General features: G+C 50.8%; 2 protein-coding genes across 2 annotated transcripts in view; one reads left to right on the top strand and one right to left on the bottom strand.

Moving 5' to 3' along the window:
- Positions 1-1563: 1563 nt before the first annotated feature.
- ISL2 (ISL LIM homeobox 2) lies at positions 1564-8013 on the top strand. Its single transcript, XM_043980104.1, has 6 exons — positions 1564-1621; positions 2531-2720; positions 3671-3933; positions 6311-6594; positions 7187-7354; positions 7897-8013. The coding sequence occupies exons 1-6, from the start codon at positions 1564-1566 to the stop codon at positions 8011-8013; spliced, it is 1080 nt and encodes a 359-aa protein (XP_043836039.1).
- Positions 8014-16027: 8014 nt separating this feature from the next.
- Positions 16028-17310, bottom strand: part of SCAPER (S-phase cyclin A associated protein in the ER) — a 379320-nt gene continuing 378037 nt past the window's right edge. The window contains 1 exon segment of the mRNA XM_043987611.1: positions 16028-16457. Within this exon segment, the coding sequence (XP_043843546.1) occupies positions 16354-16457 (104 nt within the window). The 3' untranslated portion in view covers positions 16028-16353.

Genomic DNA, 17310 nt, shown 5'->3' with positions numbered 1-17310 from the left:
GGGCAAGTCACTTAACTTTGGTTTGCCTAATCCATTGCAAAAGGAAATGGCAAACTACTCCAGTATCTTTACCACAGGGCCACTAAGAGTCCGACACGACTGAACGACCGAACAACAATGGGCAGAATAGCCAGTCAATAAACATTTATTAAGTTTCTACTATGTGCCAGGAAGTGTACTGAGTTCTAGATATGCAAACACTAAAGCAAGGATGACCCATATCCCCGAGGATTTTACATTCCAAAGGGTTATGGAGCACTTAGGTGCATCAAAGATCGGGGTAATGAGAGGATTCCGAGGGGAGTAGATTGACACATTCCATCCAGGAACAATGTCAGAATTGATCATAGTTTCAGGGAATCAACTCTCTTGTCTCATTATTCCCCTTCCTATTGGTTTACGAACAATACAGAATTGTTTCCAAAAAGCAATTTGCCCTAAAAGCGGAAAACATCTCTAAACGACTTTCCCATCCTTCCCAGCAGGAACTGCCACATTCTGCTAACATATAATAAATGTATCATATTTTGGTCGAGTCTATTTCAACCTTAAAAAAAAAAGAAAAAAAGAAAAACTTTGGAAAGCCAAGATCAGCATCCACCCTAACCTTTCCTTCCCAACCTCAGCGAGAGAACAACTCTCTCTCTCTCTCTCTCTCTCTCTCTCTCTCTCTGGCCCTGTCCAATGTCAGCACCTACATCCACATCGGGCAGATGTTGGGAGGGGGAAGGGGAGCTACATGAGAATGCTCAGAAACGTTTCACATCACCATTAGCCAAGTTCGCCTTTCCAGCCCGCAGCTCCGGGAGGAAGGCGCAGGGAGAACCGGTAAGTGGTTTGGTGATTTTCAGTCTCATCAAAACAAAGCCAGCCACCTCCGCCCCAAGAAGGTGGTGTGCGCGCGCGTGTGTGTGCGTGTATGTGTGTTCCTCCCTCCCCCCCCCCCCCCCTTTAAAAGGCTGGGAGAACAGACCCAAGTAGTAAGTGAGGCGTTGGTCTATGTTCCTGCTCTCCTAATGTCAGATTCATCTCCTCAATGGGACATAGGGTAGCGGAGGGGAGGAGCGGCTGCCTGGGGCCAGGAAGGCTCTGGTACCGGGCGAGCAGAGAGGGAGAGAGCTTCCCTGTCGCGGGACTCCGCTAAATACTGACGGACCTTCTCTGCTGACTGGACTAGGGGAGCTGGAGAGAATTCTTGTAGATTACCGGGGGGGGGGGGTGTCCGCGTTCCATTGTTCACTCTGGCCAATCAAGTCTCCCCCATTCCCCCTCGGCCAATCTTCCTTGCGCGCCCCCCACTCCTTCCCTCCCGTCCCACATCACCTCTTCTCCCATCTTCCCGCCTCCACCCCCCCCAATTTCTAAACCCTGGTGTGACGTCACAGACCCCGCCCCCAGGCTCTGGGCCCTGGGGGCTGGGAGCGTGCTGATGTCATGCGGCGTGCGGGGCCAGTGCAGAATTCCTCTCCCACCCAAGTCCTCCAGACTGGAGGAGTTAGTTAGCAAAGAGCCGAGGCTGGACGAACCCGACCATCTTTCTGTCTGCATCGTAACACTTTGCGCATGGTGGATATTATTTTTAATTATCCTTTTCTGGGTGCTATGGGGGATCATTCCAAGAGTAAGTCTTTTTATGTGTGTGTGTGCGCGTGCCTGCCGGCGCGTGTTGTGTATGTGTGTGTGTATGTGTGCATGATACTAGAAAATATTCCCGATATATATGCTTAGCGGCGTCTACAAGTGGCTTCTCTTTGACAAGGCAGTAGGGGAGACAAATATTCAGACGGCTTTACCAGCCCCTCTCCGGGTCCCGGGATTGTTCCTCCCGGAGGGGAATATTGTTAATATTTGGGGGTCAGACTATTCGTGCCCCCCACTGGGGCTGATTGAGGTTAGCCGGGAGGAGCGGGCTTCTTCTGCCTCCTCTTGCTTTCCAAAGCAAGAATGTCGCCTTGTAATTGTGAATTGTACCAGTCCGCCGGCGGGGGCGAGTGCTCTGGATTTGTGGCCATTAAGTGTCTGGTAGTGCCCGAGTCCGGCAGCCCCGGGTGCACTCAGCCGAGCGGCCCGGGGCGGCCGGGGCCAGGGAGCCCGGCGCTCGGCAAGGCTTAAATGAGCTCTTCGCGGCTGCTTTTCGTCTTCATCTTAGTTAGCACTGAGCTATTTTGATTAAAATAATAATAATAAAGAAAAGTCCAAGGGACCGTAAACGAAAATATCTGGGTAGAAGGAGGAAAGCCTTCGCCAATTTGAAGGGTTGTATTTTTCTTTCAAATGCTGGAACCTTTAGAAGTGCAGTGTCCTTTTCCTGATAATGAAGATGGGTGGTCGTGATTTTCTTGAGAGAAAGGAGAGAGAGAGAGAGAGAGAGAGAGAGAGAGAGAGAGAGAGAGAGAGAGAGAGAGAGAGAGAGAGAGAGAGAGAGAGAGAGAAACATAAATAAAAGTTCTGTTGCAAATGCGTTCGGAAAGTCAGCAGCTGATGATGGTGGGTTCCTGAATCTGCCTCCTCTGCTCGTTTCCCCTGGTAGAAAAGTCCGGAATTGCCATGTGTGTCGGTTGTGGGAGTCAGATTCACGACCAGTACATCCTCAAGGTCTCTCCGGACCTCGAGTGGCACGCAGCCTGCCTCAAGTGCGCCGAATGCAGCCAGTACTTGGACGAAACCTGCACGTGTTTTGTGAGAAACGGCAAGACATACTGTAAAAGGGACTACATCAGGTGATGCGCCTTGCTGTTTATCAGTCCAAAGAAAAGCCCCAACCTGGAACATGACCGTGGTTGTCTCCCCCTGTCCCCGGCTCTGTTTCTTCAGCGCTCATTTCAAACCTGTCCACCTGGGCAGTCTTTCCCCTCTTTGAACCCCGCACCTCTCCGCCTGGGCCTTTCCTAGTGTTAGCTCCTGGGGCTGCTCAGGAACTTTTCTCCCTCCTTGGCACTGCAACGTCTCCCTCTCCGGTTTGTTCGCCGGAGCAGGGATCCTCTCCAGGAAGGCTGAGAGCTCTTGTCATTTGAAAACAATAGCTCCCCATGGTATCATCCAATACATTCTGCCAAGCTTTTCCCCTGTACTTGGTCAGTAGTGACCTAGAAATGGTGGCCCTGGAACCAGTCAGAGTGAGAGACAGAAAGAGAGGGAGAAAGACAGAGACAAAAAGAGAAAGAGAAACCCCCAGGTTTTTTTTTAAGCGTCTTTCCCTGTGTATATATGTATGCATATTTGTAATATATTAGTGTGAATAGAAGTGAATATGTAGCAGTATTTGTGTGCATGTCCGTGCTTTAATATGTAGATATAGATGAATATAGTAATACGTGCAACTATATGAATATATGTGTGTAAATGTGTCGATATTTTTGTGTGTGTAATTGCGTGTGTGTGTGTGTGTGTGTGTGTGTGTGTGTGTGTGTGTGTGTGTGTGTGTAAATTAAGGAAACCGGCAGAAACGGAACTGAGCAGATTAAATCTGGAGAGGCCCGGGATTTGTCTCTTCCCTTAGCCGGTGGGCCCATTGCTGTTTTAGCTTGCTCTGAGAAGTAGCTTCGGGCCTGCGGGAAGGCAAAGCCTATCCTGGGGCCAGGGAGCAGACAGGAATTCTCTGGGCACTCCTTGCAGGCAATTAGAAGCACTGACTTTCTGAACTCCCCTTCCTCCCCATTTTCTTCCGCAGGTTGTTCGGCATCAAGTGTGCCAAATGCAAGGTGGGTTTCAGCAGCAGCGACCTGGTGATGAGAGCCCGGGAGAATGTCTATCACATCGAGTGCTTCCGCTGCTCGGTCTGCAGTCGTCAGCTGCTGCCCGGGGATGAATTCTCCCTGAGGGATCACGAGCTTCTATGCCGGGCAGATCACAGCCTCCTGCTGGACAGGGCCTCGGCGGAGAGTCCTCGGAGCCCAGGACACCTACCAAGCAGCAGGGGCCTACATCTGTCAGGTAAGGGATGTGGAAGGTCCTTAATCTGGGGTGTTTGGAGATGATGATTATGGGCAGTGTGTATGGGTGTGATGGCTGTGTGTGTGTATCTCTGTGTGTGTGTGTGTGTGTGTGTGTGTGTGTGTGTGTGTGTGTGTGTGTGAGAGAGAGAGAGAGAGAGAGAGAGAGAGAGAGAGAGAGAGAGAGAGAGAGAGAGAGAGAAAGGCCTTGAGTAATTTAATACTTGCAGCCACACACTGGGGCCTCTGGTAGACAGACACAGCAGTGTGCATGTGGGCTGGAGAAGCCTCTCTAGGGAAAATGCCATCTCCCTCCATGTAAGGGGCCCCTTTTCCTGACAGAGGTTTCAGTGTTTTGGTAATTCAGGTACAATCTGAAAGTCAGGGCTACAGTCTCGGTGGGGTGCCCGGTATTCCTCGGTGCCGGGTATTTGAAGTGAACCTATTCAATTGACAACAAGCTGGCTGTAGTACTGGGGACACTAGACACTAGACCACACTTTACCATAAGCTGTTTGAGTCCGTGTTTGTGGCACAGATAAGAGTAGTGACTGACAAAGATGCACAGTGGATATACTTTCTCTCTGTCTCTCTGTGTCTCTTTGCGTTTCTTTCTCTCTCCCCCTCTCTTTCCCTTTCCCTCTGTTGCTGTCTCTCTCCCTCTCCCTCTGTCTCTCCCTATCTCTGTATTGAAGGTGCAGAATTAGCAGAGTGGCCCTCCCCCTGATATTTGAATATATGTGGAGAATATACAGTGGAGCTCTGGGTACCAGTGTTTTTCACTGGATAGAACTATAGAAGTGACTTAATTTGGCTTAGTGGATACTCAGGGCCCGAGGGCCCCTAGCTGTCATTCAGTGCCTCAGACCCTATTTTAAGTCCCTCATAAGGTCTTTCCCCACTTCCCCTTGGTCTTAAGCACCTCAGACGGGTTGTTCCAAGACTCCTCTCCTCCACTCTGGTATACTGTAAGGAGCTGAGGCCCTGTCTCAAGAAAGCTAAGGAGCCTGGGGTCCCAGGAGGTGGAGGCTGGGCTCCAAGCCTGAGGAGCCTGTTCTAGAGGAGGCCCAGGAGAGGGGAAAGCCCTGAAGAAGAGAGTAGGAATCTTAGGTGAGGAACAGCTTGGAAGAGAAAGAATCCGTCTGGGTTGGAACAAGGAGCAAGGGAGGCCTAAGGAGATTGGGAGAAGGAGGAGGACACAGTGGCAGGAAGGGAAAGGGACCCAGGGAGTGGGTCAGCTACAGAGGAGTCATTTTGGAGCCGCCCAGGAGAACAGAGATATATTCCCCCTTCCCACCCATCGGAGGCCTTGAAGGCCTGCCTTATACTAAGACCAGAATCCGGGCTCCCTGAATAACCAGCCGGGGAGAGAGGAGAGGAAAGGCATGCCAGCCTCCAGCCCAGTTGGCTTCTGACTGAGAGGGGAAAAGAGGTCTCGGGACTTCTCTCTTCCTCTTCCTCCGCCCCCCGCCCCCCCCCCCCCCATTCCGTTCTTCTCTCAGGCCAGAAGAAGCCTGGGACCTTCAGTATCCCCAGCGTTACTCCGGCAGTTCCGATCTGAAGGATTCCTCTAAGCCCCCTTGGATGTTTTACTGGGAGAAAGAGGGAAACTGGAAGGAGAGGGCCAGGAAAGATCATAGGCAATGTCTGCAGAGTCCAGAGAGCTGTTCAGGGCCCGGGCTACCGTACCCTGCGGAGCATTTTTCTCGGCTGCCAGCGCTTTCCGTGTCTGGCAGGAGACGAGAGACAGTCCGGGAGAGGAAGAAGCTCAGGGGCTGTGGATGAGGGAGGGCGCCGACAGGCTGAGCTCATTCTGATGGCCTAAGGTGGAGGGGTGTGTGTGTGTTTGTGGAGGGGTGGGGGGGTCTGGAGGGGGACGGGTATGTGTGCGTGGAGCTTCCTTTGTAAGTTTGGAGTCTTCTTTGTCTATTGAAAGATGACTAGGTAGGCTGGTGGCAGACAATTTAGGGGACAAGTAAAGGGATAGAGAGAAATACAATACATACGAGTTCAATTAGCCGATCAGCAAACACTGTTTAATTACTACGATGTGCTTGGCACTGGGCTAAGCTTGGGCCCGGGAAACCCCAAATAAAACAAGCCCCTGCCCTCAATTCAGCGAAAAGCCAAGCAAAACAATGCGTGGAAATTGTTTTATAAAAGGAAATGGCAATAAGGTTAAAGGAAATCAATCGAACCTCCAAAGCATCTTCCCTCCAGCAAAGCATCCTCCTCCTCCTGCCGCCCGGGCCGAGCAGAAGGAGTTCCCGCAGGTGAGAGATGCGCCGGGGGCCGCGGCCCGCGCTCGGCGCTAACGTCTCCCCGGGCCGGGGGCTCTCTCCCGCTCTCTGTCTCCCCCGTCCCCCGTGCCCCAGCAGAGCCAGGCTCTGGACGGCAGCCGTCGCTCCGACCCCACGTGCACAAGCAGACGGAGAAGACGACCCGGGTGCGGACGGTTCTCAACGAAAAGCAGCTGCACACGCTGCGGACCTGCTACGCCGCCAACCCGAGGCCCGACGCGCTCATGAAGGAGCAGCTGGTGGAGATGACGGGGCTGAGCCCGCGAGTCATCCGCGTCTGGTTCCAGAACAAACGCTGCAAAGACAAGAAGAAATCCATCCTCATGAAGCAGCTGCAGCAGCAACAGCACAGCGACAAGACGGTGGGTGAGGCCCGCGCGCGGGGGTGGCTGCGGATGCTGGGCGGGTGGTGTAGACACACACAAATACACTGACCGTGCGTGGCATATGTACACACCTATACGTATGCCTATGCATGTCCCTATAGAATCATCGTTACTATTGAGCTCGGGGAAGTGGGTGAAACGCTTGCTCTTTCAAAGGCTATAGGAGTATTTGAATTAACCTGGTGCCTTTAGCAGTGGCTTGAAACCCGCACTTCCTTGGACGCTCCAGGTGGGGTGTGTGTGTGAGAGAGAGAGACAGACAGACAGACAGACAGAGACAGAGACTGAGAGACAGAGAGAGGGGGAGCGAGCAGGCTGGTGTCTGAGGTCTCAAAGCTCTTTAGGTCACTAGCCCTGGGTTGGGGCTTGGGGCTTAGGGGATATGAGCCACTTTATTTGTGTGCTCCAGGTAGGGCACGTGGGCTTTCCTCAGCAGCTTTGCCCTGGGCCGTTCTGAGTGCCTGGGGACAGGGCTCAGTCCTTCAGGTGTGGAGTAAGTGAAAAGGGTGGGAGGGGAAGTGGCTTGGGTCTGGGGTCCCTAACACGTGTTCCCGGATGCTGATCTCAGAGCCTGCAGGGTCTGACTGGGACGCCTCTGGTGGCTGGCAGCCCCATCCGCCATGAGAGTGCAGTGCAAGGCAGTGCAGTCGAGGTGCAGACTTATCAGCCGCCCTGGAAAGCCCTCAGCGAGTTTGCCCTGCAAAGTGACCTAGACCAGCCAGCCTTCCAGCAACTGGTGAGGACCCTTCCCCTCCCCCTCCCACAGCCCGATTCAGCTTCTCTTCTGCCCTGCCAACGTCTCCTCCCTCCACCGCCCATCGCTCTCCCATTCCTCCCCCTCCTTAGCCCATGGCAGGATGTGGGTACAGGCCCAGCACAGATCCTCTACTCGGCTCAAGCTGGACTGGAATGGGGGATGGCCAGGGGAGCTCTGAGCAGCAGGTGATAGGGTGTGGGGGTGGTAGGTGAAGGCCCAGACTGGCCCTTGCCTCTGAGCTCAGCTTCAGCCGCTAAATGGGTGCTTAGCTTGGGATTTAAGGGTCCTGTGGGGGCAGAGGACCCAACCTCCCTCTGCTGAGGGCCCTGACCCGGAGGGCTTAGCCTAGAGGAGGAGGGGGCTGTCAGCCTCAGTGGAGAGGAGTCCATTTATTTTAAAAGTAATTTTATTGCAGACCCACATGGCAGAGTTAGTAGGAGGGGCCAGGAGGAACCATGGCCAGGGCATCTGCTTCCCACCCCTCTCCTCCCTTACTCCCTCCCTCTTGCCTTCCATCCCAGGTGTCCTTCTCTGAGTCAGGCTCCCTGGGGAACTCCTCTGGCAGCGACGTGACCTCCTTATCCTCCCAGCTCCCAGACACTCCAAACAGCATGGTGCCCAGCCCGGTGGAGACGTGAGGAGCCTGGGGCCTGTGGGCCCCCAAGTCCCGTGGATCTCGCATGCTCCCTGCATGAGACTCACCCATGCTCAGGCCATTCCAGCTCTCTGAAAACCCTCTCTCCTTTTTATTATTATTGCTATTTAAAGGAAAAAGAGAGAGAGAGAAAGAGAAAGAGACAAAAGAGAGAGATACTGTCTCGACTGCCAAAAGCACCAGGATCTGACCTTCTTTCTTCAGACTGGAGAACCCCATCTCTGCTGGGTTTATTTTTGCAAAACCAAAATTGAGGATTTACCAGGATTAGGCCTCACCCCTCCCCGGTCCTCCCCCAATATACCATGTAATCCGGCTTTCTGACTTCCCTAATCCCAACTCACCTGGTGGTTTATAAAAAGAAAGAAAACCAATTCGCAGCAGGAAGTTGGGGGCGGCTGACCTCTCCTTTTCTCCCTATGGCCCACTCTGGGCTTTGGGGTCAGCTTTGCTCCAACTGGCCGCTCATTTTGGTTTCCTGATTGTTGTCTTTTAAAAAATGCTTTTGTTGGTTAGGGATGGGGGGGAGGGTAAAGAAAGAAAAGGAAAAGAAAACCCAGAACCCCAAATCGCATGATTGCTGGAAAACCAAACCAAAACTGAACCGAACCCCAAATATATGGAGAAAGAGACTTTTCTTGCAAATGTTTTAATTTATCAGTGGACGGAGGACAGAGTGTGTGAGCCTTTGCCGAACAAACAAACAAACAAACAAACGTAAGTTATTGCTATTTATTGAGAACAGCAAGTTCATGGTGGGACTAATATTTTGATCTTAATAATAAAAAGCAAAACCCCACACCCTCTGGGCTTGCCCCTCGTGTGTATTGTTGGCTCAGCCTGAGGGTGGGGCCCCACAGCCCTCAGGGTCTGGAGGTGGGATGGGCCTCGTGGAGCTGGAGCTAGTTTTTCCGAAAAGGAAAGAAAAGGGGAAGTGCAGATTGTGCCAAGGGAGGGTAAATATGCCCAGGGCCCAGGCGCCTGGCACTGGGGCCTTCACGTGGGACCCTTCTTTGTGGGCGTGTAAATGGAAGGGAAGGCTGTGCTGCTTCATAATCTCCTCCCCCCTCTTCCTGAGGTCTCACCTGTCCTCCACTTCCAAAAGCCATCTCTCTTCCTCTCCTAAGGTCCCATCCTTCCTCACCTCCTGCTCCTCCTGGGTCACTCTGCTCACTCATCCCCTCCTCCTCCATCCCTCCCAAGTCAGGGCCAGACTCTTGCCTGGAGACCTTAGTCAGTCACATTCAGGGGCAGTCAGTTCCAGGCCGGGACTCTGGCCTCTCCAATCAGCCGGGCCTCCCACCGTAGCCTCGGCCGTCATCTTCCCCGGGCCCCACGAGAAAACACGGTGGGGGAGGTACAGCAATACTGGTCACCGAGGCGCTCTCAGGAGCTGCGGCTGCCGGCCTCTGCCAGGGCAGGGCAGGGCAGGGCAGGGCAGGGCTGCCGCCGCCCGTCTGTCCGTCCGTCCGTCCGTCCGCCAGTGGGTTTCTCCGATCCCTGCCGCAGCTGCCCCCCGCCCTCGGTCCGCTGCATTCATTAAGTTCTGTCTAGACAGAGGCGAGGCCGGCGGCCCCTTATCGGCCCCTGGCATCACCTGCAAGCGAGACCCCCGGGAGTCCCGCGCCCCCCACGAGCACTGGGCCGTGGCAGCCCGCCCGCCGCGGCTCGGCTCGGCTCGCTTTCCTGCCCAGTCACGGGAGCCGCGGGCCACTAGGGCCGGGGGCTGTCGGGTTCAGCTCAGCCGGTGTGACATTTCAAACCCGCGGCTTGGGTTCTCCGGGGTGGCCGACGGGGAGCCGCGGGCGGGGCGGGGAGGGGGGAACTTCGAGGCTCCATCGGCCCGGGCCCCGGCCCGGCCCAGCTCGAGTTCTCAAGGCCGCTAGGGTTAACCCTTTGGGGCCAGTGTATCTGTGGGCAGGGTGCGCCTGGCAGAGGGGACGCTGGGCAGTGGGGGGCGAGGGCTGCCATGGATGCCAGGGCGCAGGAGACTGTCCGGAGGCTACGGGGCAAATCTGTTGTTTTTTTTTTTCTCCTTAGTCCCCCCCCCTTTTTTTTCCTTCCACTTCTCCCCCCCTCTTTTTTTTCTTTCTTATTCATTATTTTTCCCTCTGGTTCAGAGATCTGCAAATTGTAAACCCTCAAATAATGCTTTTTCATGAAATCTTTCGTTTTCTTTTTCATTCTTTTTCATTCTTTCGCTTCCCTTTCATTCATTCTCTCCTTTTTTTTTTTAACATGAAAGTTTGTTGGAGACGATTGAAAGAAAGGATGAGGTGGGAAAGGGGATCTGTCTATTTTTTTTTAACTTCCTGAAAGTCAAGGTGACGCTAGTAAAAGAATTAAAGGGAACATTCTCCCTTCTTTAGGATTTAGGAAATGGTGCTGCAAACTCAGAGATAAGGAAAAAGATATGCAGGGTTAATGAGGACCAGCTTTACCTCCTGAACTGCCCAGATGCGGTTTTAATAAACAGGGCTGGGTTCTTTGAGGCATCTTTTCTTTAACTGAGACCATTCCCTTCTACCAGAAATACAGACCATCTCTTCTTACTCCTTGGGCTGGGCCACTGGATAGAGGGGCTAAAGTTCAGGAGAGTCAAATTTTCGTTTTGTGGCTTTTCATACCATGAGCAACCAAAGCTATTTCAGTCATTTTTTTTCCCTTTTCTTTCTAAAGCAAAGTTTGGAATAAAAGTAATAGATACTGATTCTCAGAAATTTTGATTTGCACTGCAGTATTTCTGTTCTGTGAATGGAAATATCTTTGCACATATCGATTTCTGCTTTATCACCTTAAAAGCGAATTCCTTTCTGTTCGGATACACTCACCAATGAGTGTAACTTTTGGAAATTAGGAAATAACCCGGCCAAAGTCAGTACCTCTGTCTTAGCATCACAGTAGCTGTACCACAGCAGTTAATGTCATATTCTTGTCTCTGCCATTGGTATTTCTGTGCAGGCAAGAGAAAGCTTCTCTTTCAGTGTGGGTTGCCAGGGAAAGGTTGACCCCGATAAGACCTTTTTACAACAGTCCCTAGTGGGGTGTCAGATCTATGGTTAGGGAGTTGCAGCAATAAGGAATATCAATTTTACTGGTTCTCAGATCATCTTGAAACATTTTCTGTAATACGGGAGGGATTTCCCTGTAAATTAAATTACCTGTGGCAATTACAAGGTGTGGGGGGGGAGGTGGAATTTTATGCTTACTGAAGTGAGATGCCCATTCCCACAGTAAAAACTCAAGCTAATAAAGGTCATAGGGTAGGAGGAAGGGAGTTAGCTATTTAGACAGACTTTAATGTTAGATTGAGTGAGATTAAAAACAATCTACATAGCTTTGTGTCATCTTTGTGGGAGAGGGATTTTTACGGAGAAAAACAAGTTTGTAGGAATGACTACATGGTTTGCAATTTTGGGAAATTAAAGAAAAGCTAGCTAACCTAAGAAGCTTCAGGGGCCAGTAGAATGGCAACCAGCCTGCCTTTTTGTGTTTACAGAGGGAGGCAGTCAGTCAGCGAAGTCTCTACTATGGACTAGGCACTGTGGGCTAAGTCATGGCCATACAGAACAGCAAATATTGTCTTGCCTTGGGAGCTGGCTGGGCTATGGGAAGTCGAGGAGATGCTGCCATTACTACTTGGAAGAAAGCTAGCATGAATGAGTTGCTGCACATTTAGTCATGTTTTAGAAGGCATGCAAGAGGTTTTCGAGCCTACAGATGTTGGGCTACATGAGCTTATATTTGCAGGAAGTTTCAGGTTGGTAAACGGAAAATGGGTAAATTGGAAATCAGAGTTTACCAAGGAAAAAGATTTCGTGGTTTTTTTTTTAAAGCCAAAACTTAAAGGGGGTATATTCTCTCTCTCTCTCTCTCTCTCTCTCTCTCTCTCTCTCATCTCTCATCTATCTATCATCTTCCCAAGCCCAAGCTGGTGAGGTGAAATAAGACTGCAAAAGGAGACTGGGACCCTTGGGCAATGGTGACTTTTCATGGAAAATATAGGTTAATGTGGACAAATGAAAAATAACAAGTTTGAGGTCAAGGAACTAAAAAAAAAGAGAAAGAAGGTATGTTTGGGTTGAGGAACAGATGGGGAGCTTTGCTAAGAATAATTTAAAGCACTGTTAGACAATAGATCGTATCCCTATCCCCAACGGAACGAAAGCGCCTTGAAGGCAGGGCCTGTCTACTAGTCTAGGTATCTTCAGCGCTTCCCACCGCGCGAGGCACATGAAAATGTTTGTGGAATTGACCGCAAGCATAAGGGAGACTACTCGAAGAAAAATTAAAAAGAGGTGTAGTGGTCGTACCCTCACCCGTCTAAACTCCTTTGTGCATTGCTTTTTCTTTCACCAGAAGCTATAAGACCTGAGTGAGGATTACCTGAAAGGGGAGGTGGTGATGATGACTTAGGGAGGTGCTGAATAGAGACTGGAGAACTGGAGACGGACAAGTGAGACAAGAAAGGGGGGGATGTGGAGGGAAGGAAGGAGTGAGGGAGGGAGGGATGGGGGGGGGGAGAAGACAGAGACAGAGAAGAGGGTCGAGAAGGGGAGGAGTGGGATTAAGGGTGGTCGAGGGGCAGGCAGCGCTCTTTCGCTAGATTAATGGAGCCCAAGGGCTTCAGCGAGGTGAAAGAAGTCCTGGAGGAAGTGACAGGGACGAGGTCGGCAGGCAGACAGGTTTTATGGGCGAGGGCAGAGGAGTGATCGAGGTGATGACAGGCAGAGCCAGCCGAGGGGCAGACTCCCACAGAAGGGAGGGTGGCCGGGCCTGCCGAAGGAGATTCGCAGCTGCCTCTGGGGCAGGCCCGCCGGGTGCCCCCCACCCCATCCCACCGGGGCAGGGAGGGGATCAGGACCTTGGGGCTCCCAGGTGCCGGCCCAAAGGCGGCCGAGGCAGGTTTGGGCAGGAAAGGAGGGAGGGCAAAGGAGGTTTCTTGGCCACGGATCACACCCCTTCCCCTCTTTGGAGCTCGCTCTTTCTCTCCTCTGCTTTTTTTCTCCCTTTTTCTGCTCAGGGAGACGCCTCCTCTGCCCGCAGCCTGCGGACTGGGGCTAGGCCTGGGTAGAAATGAGTCCTTCCTCAGGCAGGTCCTGGCCGAGCCTCCTTGGAGGTCAGCGCGCCCCAGACTTGGCTGGCCCTCTCTCTAGTGCTGACGCCCCAGAATTTGCCGGACCGAAGGATGGGGTGACAGCGCGCTGAAGCCTCAGTCCAGGGAGGCGGGGATGGAGTCCGTAGTCCCGGCTTAGGCACAGAGGGATGTGGGGGGACCCAGGGGAGCCCAGATGTGGGGGAGCTCACCGAGCCTGGGGCCGACTCGACGCTCACCTGGCCCCCGCCCGGGGAATGACTCGGAGTCGTAAAAGGGGCCAGCGCGCCGCGCCGGGACGTTGAAATCACACATGCCGGGGTCGGAGAGGAGCGGCCCGCGGGAGGAATGAAGGTGGGCCACCCCCGCGGCCCACAAAGGGCCCTTGGCCCCCTCCCCACGGAGCAGAGTCCTTGGGAGCAGCGCACGTCGGGGCCGGGCGCTCCCCTTCAACCCCGCGGACCCTGACGGCGAGAGGCAGCAGTGGGGGGACTGTTGCGTGGCCATTTCAATTAAATGTTTAATTGCAAATCCGGGGCTGGTTCTGGAAGGTTAATCACAGCTGTCTTAATTATTTATGGCTTTTTGGCAAAACCCCGACCAGATAAGAAATATATTCTATTGTGAGCGTCTTGCAGGAAATCTTATAAATATTTGATCGGGCCTCCCCCCCCCCCCCCGCCCCGAAGGGTTCCGCAGTCTCTCTTCGAAGGCTCAGGACAGAGTTCGGGAGATCCTCCGAGCACCAGGGCCAGCGCTCTGCGCGCCCCCGATGGCAGTTAGCTAGGTGAGCCCTTCCCGGGCACCTGCCTCGAGGCTCACCTCTTCCCCGACCGACGGTCACATCCCTCCAGGGCTGGTCCCTCCGTCGGCCCGCAGCCGTCCTACCTCCTCCCAAACCCGGGGAGGTCATCACCGATAGGCGGATCGGAGACCCAAGCCAGGGAGCCGTCTTCCCACCCCCCAGAGGTGACCGGTTTGTGCCAGCCGGGAGAGCAGGGGCGCCCGCTTGGACATCCAGGCCCAAGGCTGTTTAAATGTATGACTTAGCCTGCTCAACCTCCTCTCTCCGGCTTTTATTTACCCAGGAATGCCAGCGGCCCCCCCCCCCCCCGGCCGTGCCGGTTCCTGCTTAGGGCCCCGAGATAGGAGAGGGGCTACAGTGATCTTGACAGACAACAAATAGCCCTGGTCACTCTTCCCTTCTCAACTGGGTTTTGTTTTGGTTTTTGTTTTTTTTAATAGAATAAGGTAGGAGGAGAGGCTGGGAGGTCCGGTCCAAACCACTCGTTTTCTACAGGAGGAAATAGAGGGAGAGGGGGCTTGAAAGCAAACTTAGGTCACAATGGAAGATCATTGTTTTAGAACGGGCAGACCCTGGCACTCCTGCTTCTCAGACTACCAGGAGCCCGGGAGGTCTCTGCTCAGTCCCGTGGCCTCAAGCCTGTAACAAAATGCATCCCTGGGGCTTTATGTGAGTCCCCTCTCTGGACTAGCTGCCGGCAAGCCGCCCCCATCCCAAATACTCCACAGGCAAGGAGCATTTAACAAAGCTTTCACTCAACTTTTAGATCAACCAGGATTTATTAATTTAAAAAAGCTAGGTTGGTGAGTCCCAGCACTGTTAGGATCAAGCACCTGAACTTCTCTGTTCTGCCCTGTTTCCTCCATCCCACTTATTTTTCCCATAAGGTAGCCGGCATTTCTGACAAGATCCCAAACTTGAAATGTCGCTGCAGAGGTCACCTGCTAATTATTAGGGGGGAAATTTATGTTTTACTGTGCCAAATAAAATGCCCAAATCTCGGATTTGCAGCCAGTGAGATGGGTATCTGAAACAGGAGTGTAGCTCTTCTGAGGGACAAGGCAAACTTCCTTCTCAAGTCCTCTGCTGGGGCCAGAGAGGGGCTGCAGGTAAACTGGAGTGAAGCCACTGCTTTTAGCTTGAAGTTCACTCTTTAGGGCCAAACCTGTCATTTCCTCTTTACTTGGAAACAGGTCAAATTTAAATAGAAGCAAATAAAAGAGGACCTCCAAAGGGTGTTTCCTTTGTTGGGAAGGTGTTTGGATTTTTAAAAAAAGTCTTCTGCATTTCTTTTTTCTTTAAAAAAAGATTGCCATGACTGTGACTTGCTTTTGTGTATCATACATCAATTCCTACTTGTTTTGATTAATATTCATGAGCACTGCCTTGTATAGTGACCTGATCCTGGGGCTCACAGTGAAGAAAAATTAACCTTAAACTCTGGGACAGGAGCAATACTATGAAAAACCCCTCTCCTTTCCAACCTCACATTCAGACAGAAAAAAAGATTCAAGAAAGCCTGATAAGCAAAGGAAGCGAACTAAGCCTTCGATCCTTGTTCTATGAGGATCAACACTCAGTCTGGGTTAGTGCTTGAAGACTTTAAAAATGGGCCCGAAACTTGCCATTAAACAATGGCATTCACTGTAGCAAACCTTTTCAAAACAATTTTACAGTTACCAGAGGTTTGACTCCGAAGACGGACCTTTAACGTTTATTGATTGATGAAATAATTTAATGTTCCTTGAAATAATACTGGGGGACAATGCCTTAGTCAAGTACTATTTTTGTTTTGCATGATAAATCTAGCCTACTGTTGTTGAAAAAAGTTCTGGCTAAGAAGCCATGGGCTGAATGACATGGATAAGCTATCTTCACAGATGGTTTTAAACAGTTACTACAAATATCTCATCCCACTAGAAATGCAGAAATGTCACAAATATCCTTATTCTCAAAAAGCAGCTTAACCTTCAATTTTTGGATTACTTGAAGACATTTCCAGAATGTTTAAAAAAATCTTTGTTTCAAATTTGCTTTGTTCTAACAGGACGACCATTGATTATTCAGATGTTGAAATACAAAAAGTCACAATGCAAAACAGAATAAGTTATTTTATTACAAGATATATAGAACAGAACTGATCTTCTCATTTTTAAGCCTAATTTCATCAATATTGCAATGCAAGAAGTTTACCACCACAGGGCTCCCAAACCCTACCGTGTTATACAGAAATGAAACAAGCCCAACTTGCAAAATTAGAAACCAGAACATTCAAGTATCTACAATAATTATAAATAGTGCAAAGTTTATATCATATCTACAGTGCAGGAACTGAGTATCAAAAATGCTTGTGAACAGTTACAATGTGCGTTTTTAACAATTAATGTATCAATGTTTTTGCATCAAAATCAACCAAAACAAACTTATTTTTTCTCTTTTTTCAAGAAAAATTGCCGAGCTTCTTCCCAGGCCTGCTCTGGGAATCGGTTGCATAACTCAAGGTAGTCTTGGGAAGTGAAAAATTTTTCTGTGAAAAAGAGAGAAAATAACATTAAATCACATATTTATAAGTTATATACAAATGATAATATTTGGTATGCTAAGAAATTAAACTTATTTCAATATTCAGAAGGTTGATGGTCAGGTTTAAGAGGAATAATGTGATAAATGTGCTAAGTTCATTAAAAAAAAACTCCAGTGTATTCAGATATGAATTAGGAAAACATTTAAAAAAATTTCTAACGTTGTAGTTTAAAAAAGGGAATGAGGACAAAATCACTGATTTTGCCACATCCCAAATTACCAAAGACATGCCTATATTTTCATACAAAGGTTTTCTTTTATTTTCCTTTAGACAAAACCAAAGCATGTTTCATTTTCAGGAGCTGTGAAACCTAATCTTACGGTCAAAATTTTACTTTCTGTATACCTTGCCATTGTCCCCTCCTTCCTCATGCAGCCACACATCTGAGGGCAGAAGGGCCAAAGGAGAGATACTGATTACACCCACATTGAGGTTGCAAAGTTCACTCTAAGAGGAGTGAGGGGAGAAGAGCAAAGGCACAGGCATTCGGGAACTCAGAAGAGCCCTTCTATGCACAGGCTGCACTGGACAGCAAGTGTGAAAGCTCTCCTGCAACGCTGGTGTTCAAGGTCGTGAATGAAAGAGGGATGCACAGGGAATAGGCTGCTAGCTCTCCTCACACTGTGGGGTCTTTCTAAAATAAGAGGCCTTAGTAAGAATCGTCCTCCATGCAGGCATTCTCTCTCTGAGCACAGTGGACATCCAGGCTGGGACTCTTGGCCCGTTACAATCTGGCACATGGTGCTGTCTCTGTGGCTCTAACGTCCTGCTCTAGGAGTGCCTGGACGTCATTATC

The sequence above is a fragment of the Dromiciops gliroides genome, chromosome 2, assembly GCF_019393635.1.
Source record: "Dromiciops gliroides isolate mDroGli1 chromosome 2, mDroGli1.pri, whole genome shotgun sequence".
Taxonomy (NCBI): domain Eukaryota; kingdom Metazoa; phylum Chordata; class Mammalia; order Microbiotheria; family Microbiotheriidae; genus Dromiciops; species Dromiciops gliroides.
This window is presented reverse-complemented; position numbering and strand designations above follow the sequence as displayed.

What these genes read in the sequence shown, in the direction of transcription:
- ISL2 (XM_043980104.1), top strand. Translation starts at nt 1,564, where the DNA reads ATGGTGGATATTATTTTTAATTATCCTTTTCTGGGTGCTATGGGGGAT. An exon ending in TATGGGGGATCATTCCAAGA is followed by an intron (nt 1,622 to 2,530) that starts GTAAGTCTTTTT and finishes TTCCCCTGGTAG; the next exon opens with AAAAGTCCGGAATTGCCATG. An exon ending in AGCCAGCCTTCCAGCAACTG is followed by an intron (nt 7,355 to 7,896) that starts GTGAGGACCCTT and finishes CTTCCATCCCAG; the next exon opens with GTGTCCTTCTCTGAGTCAGG.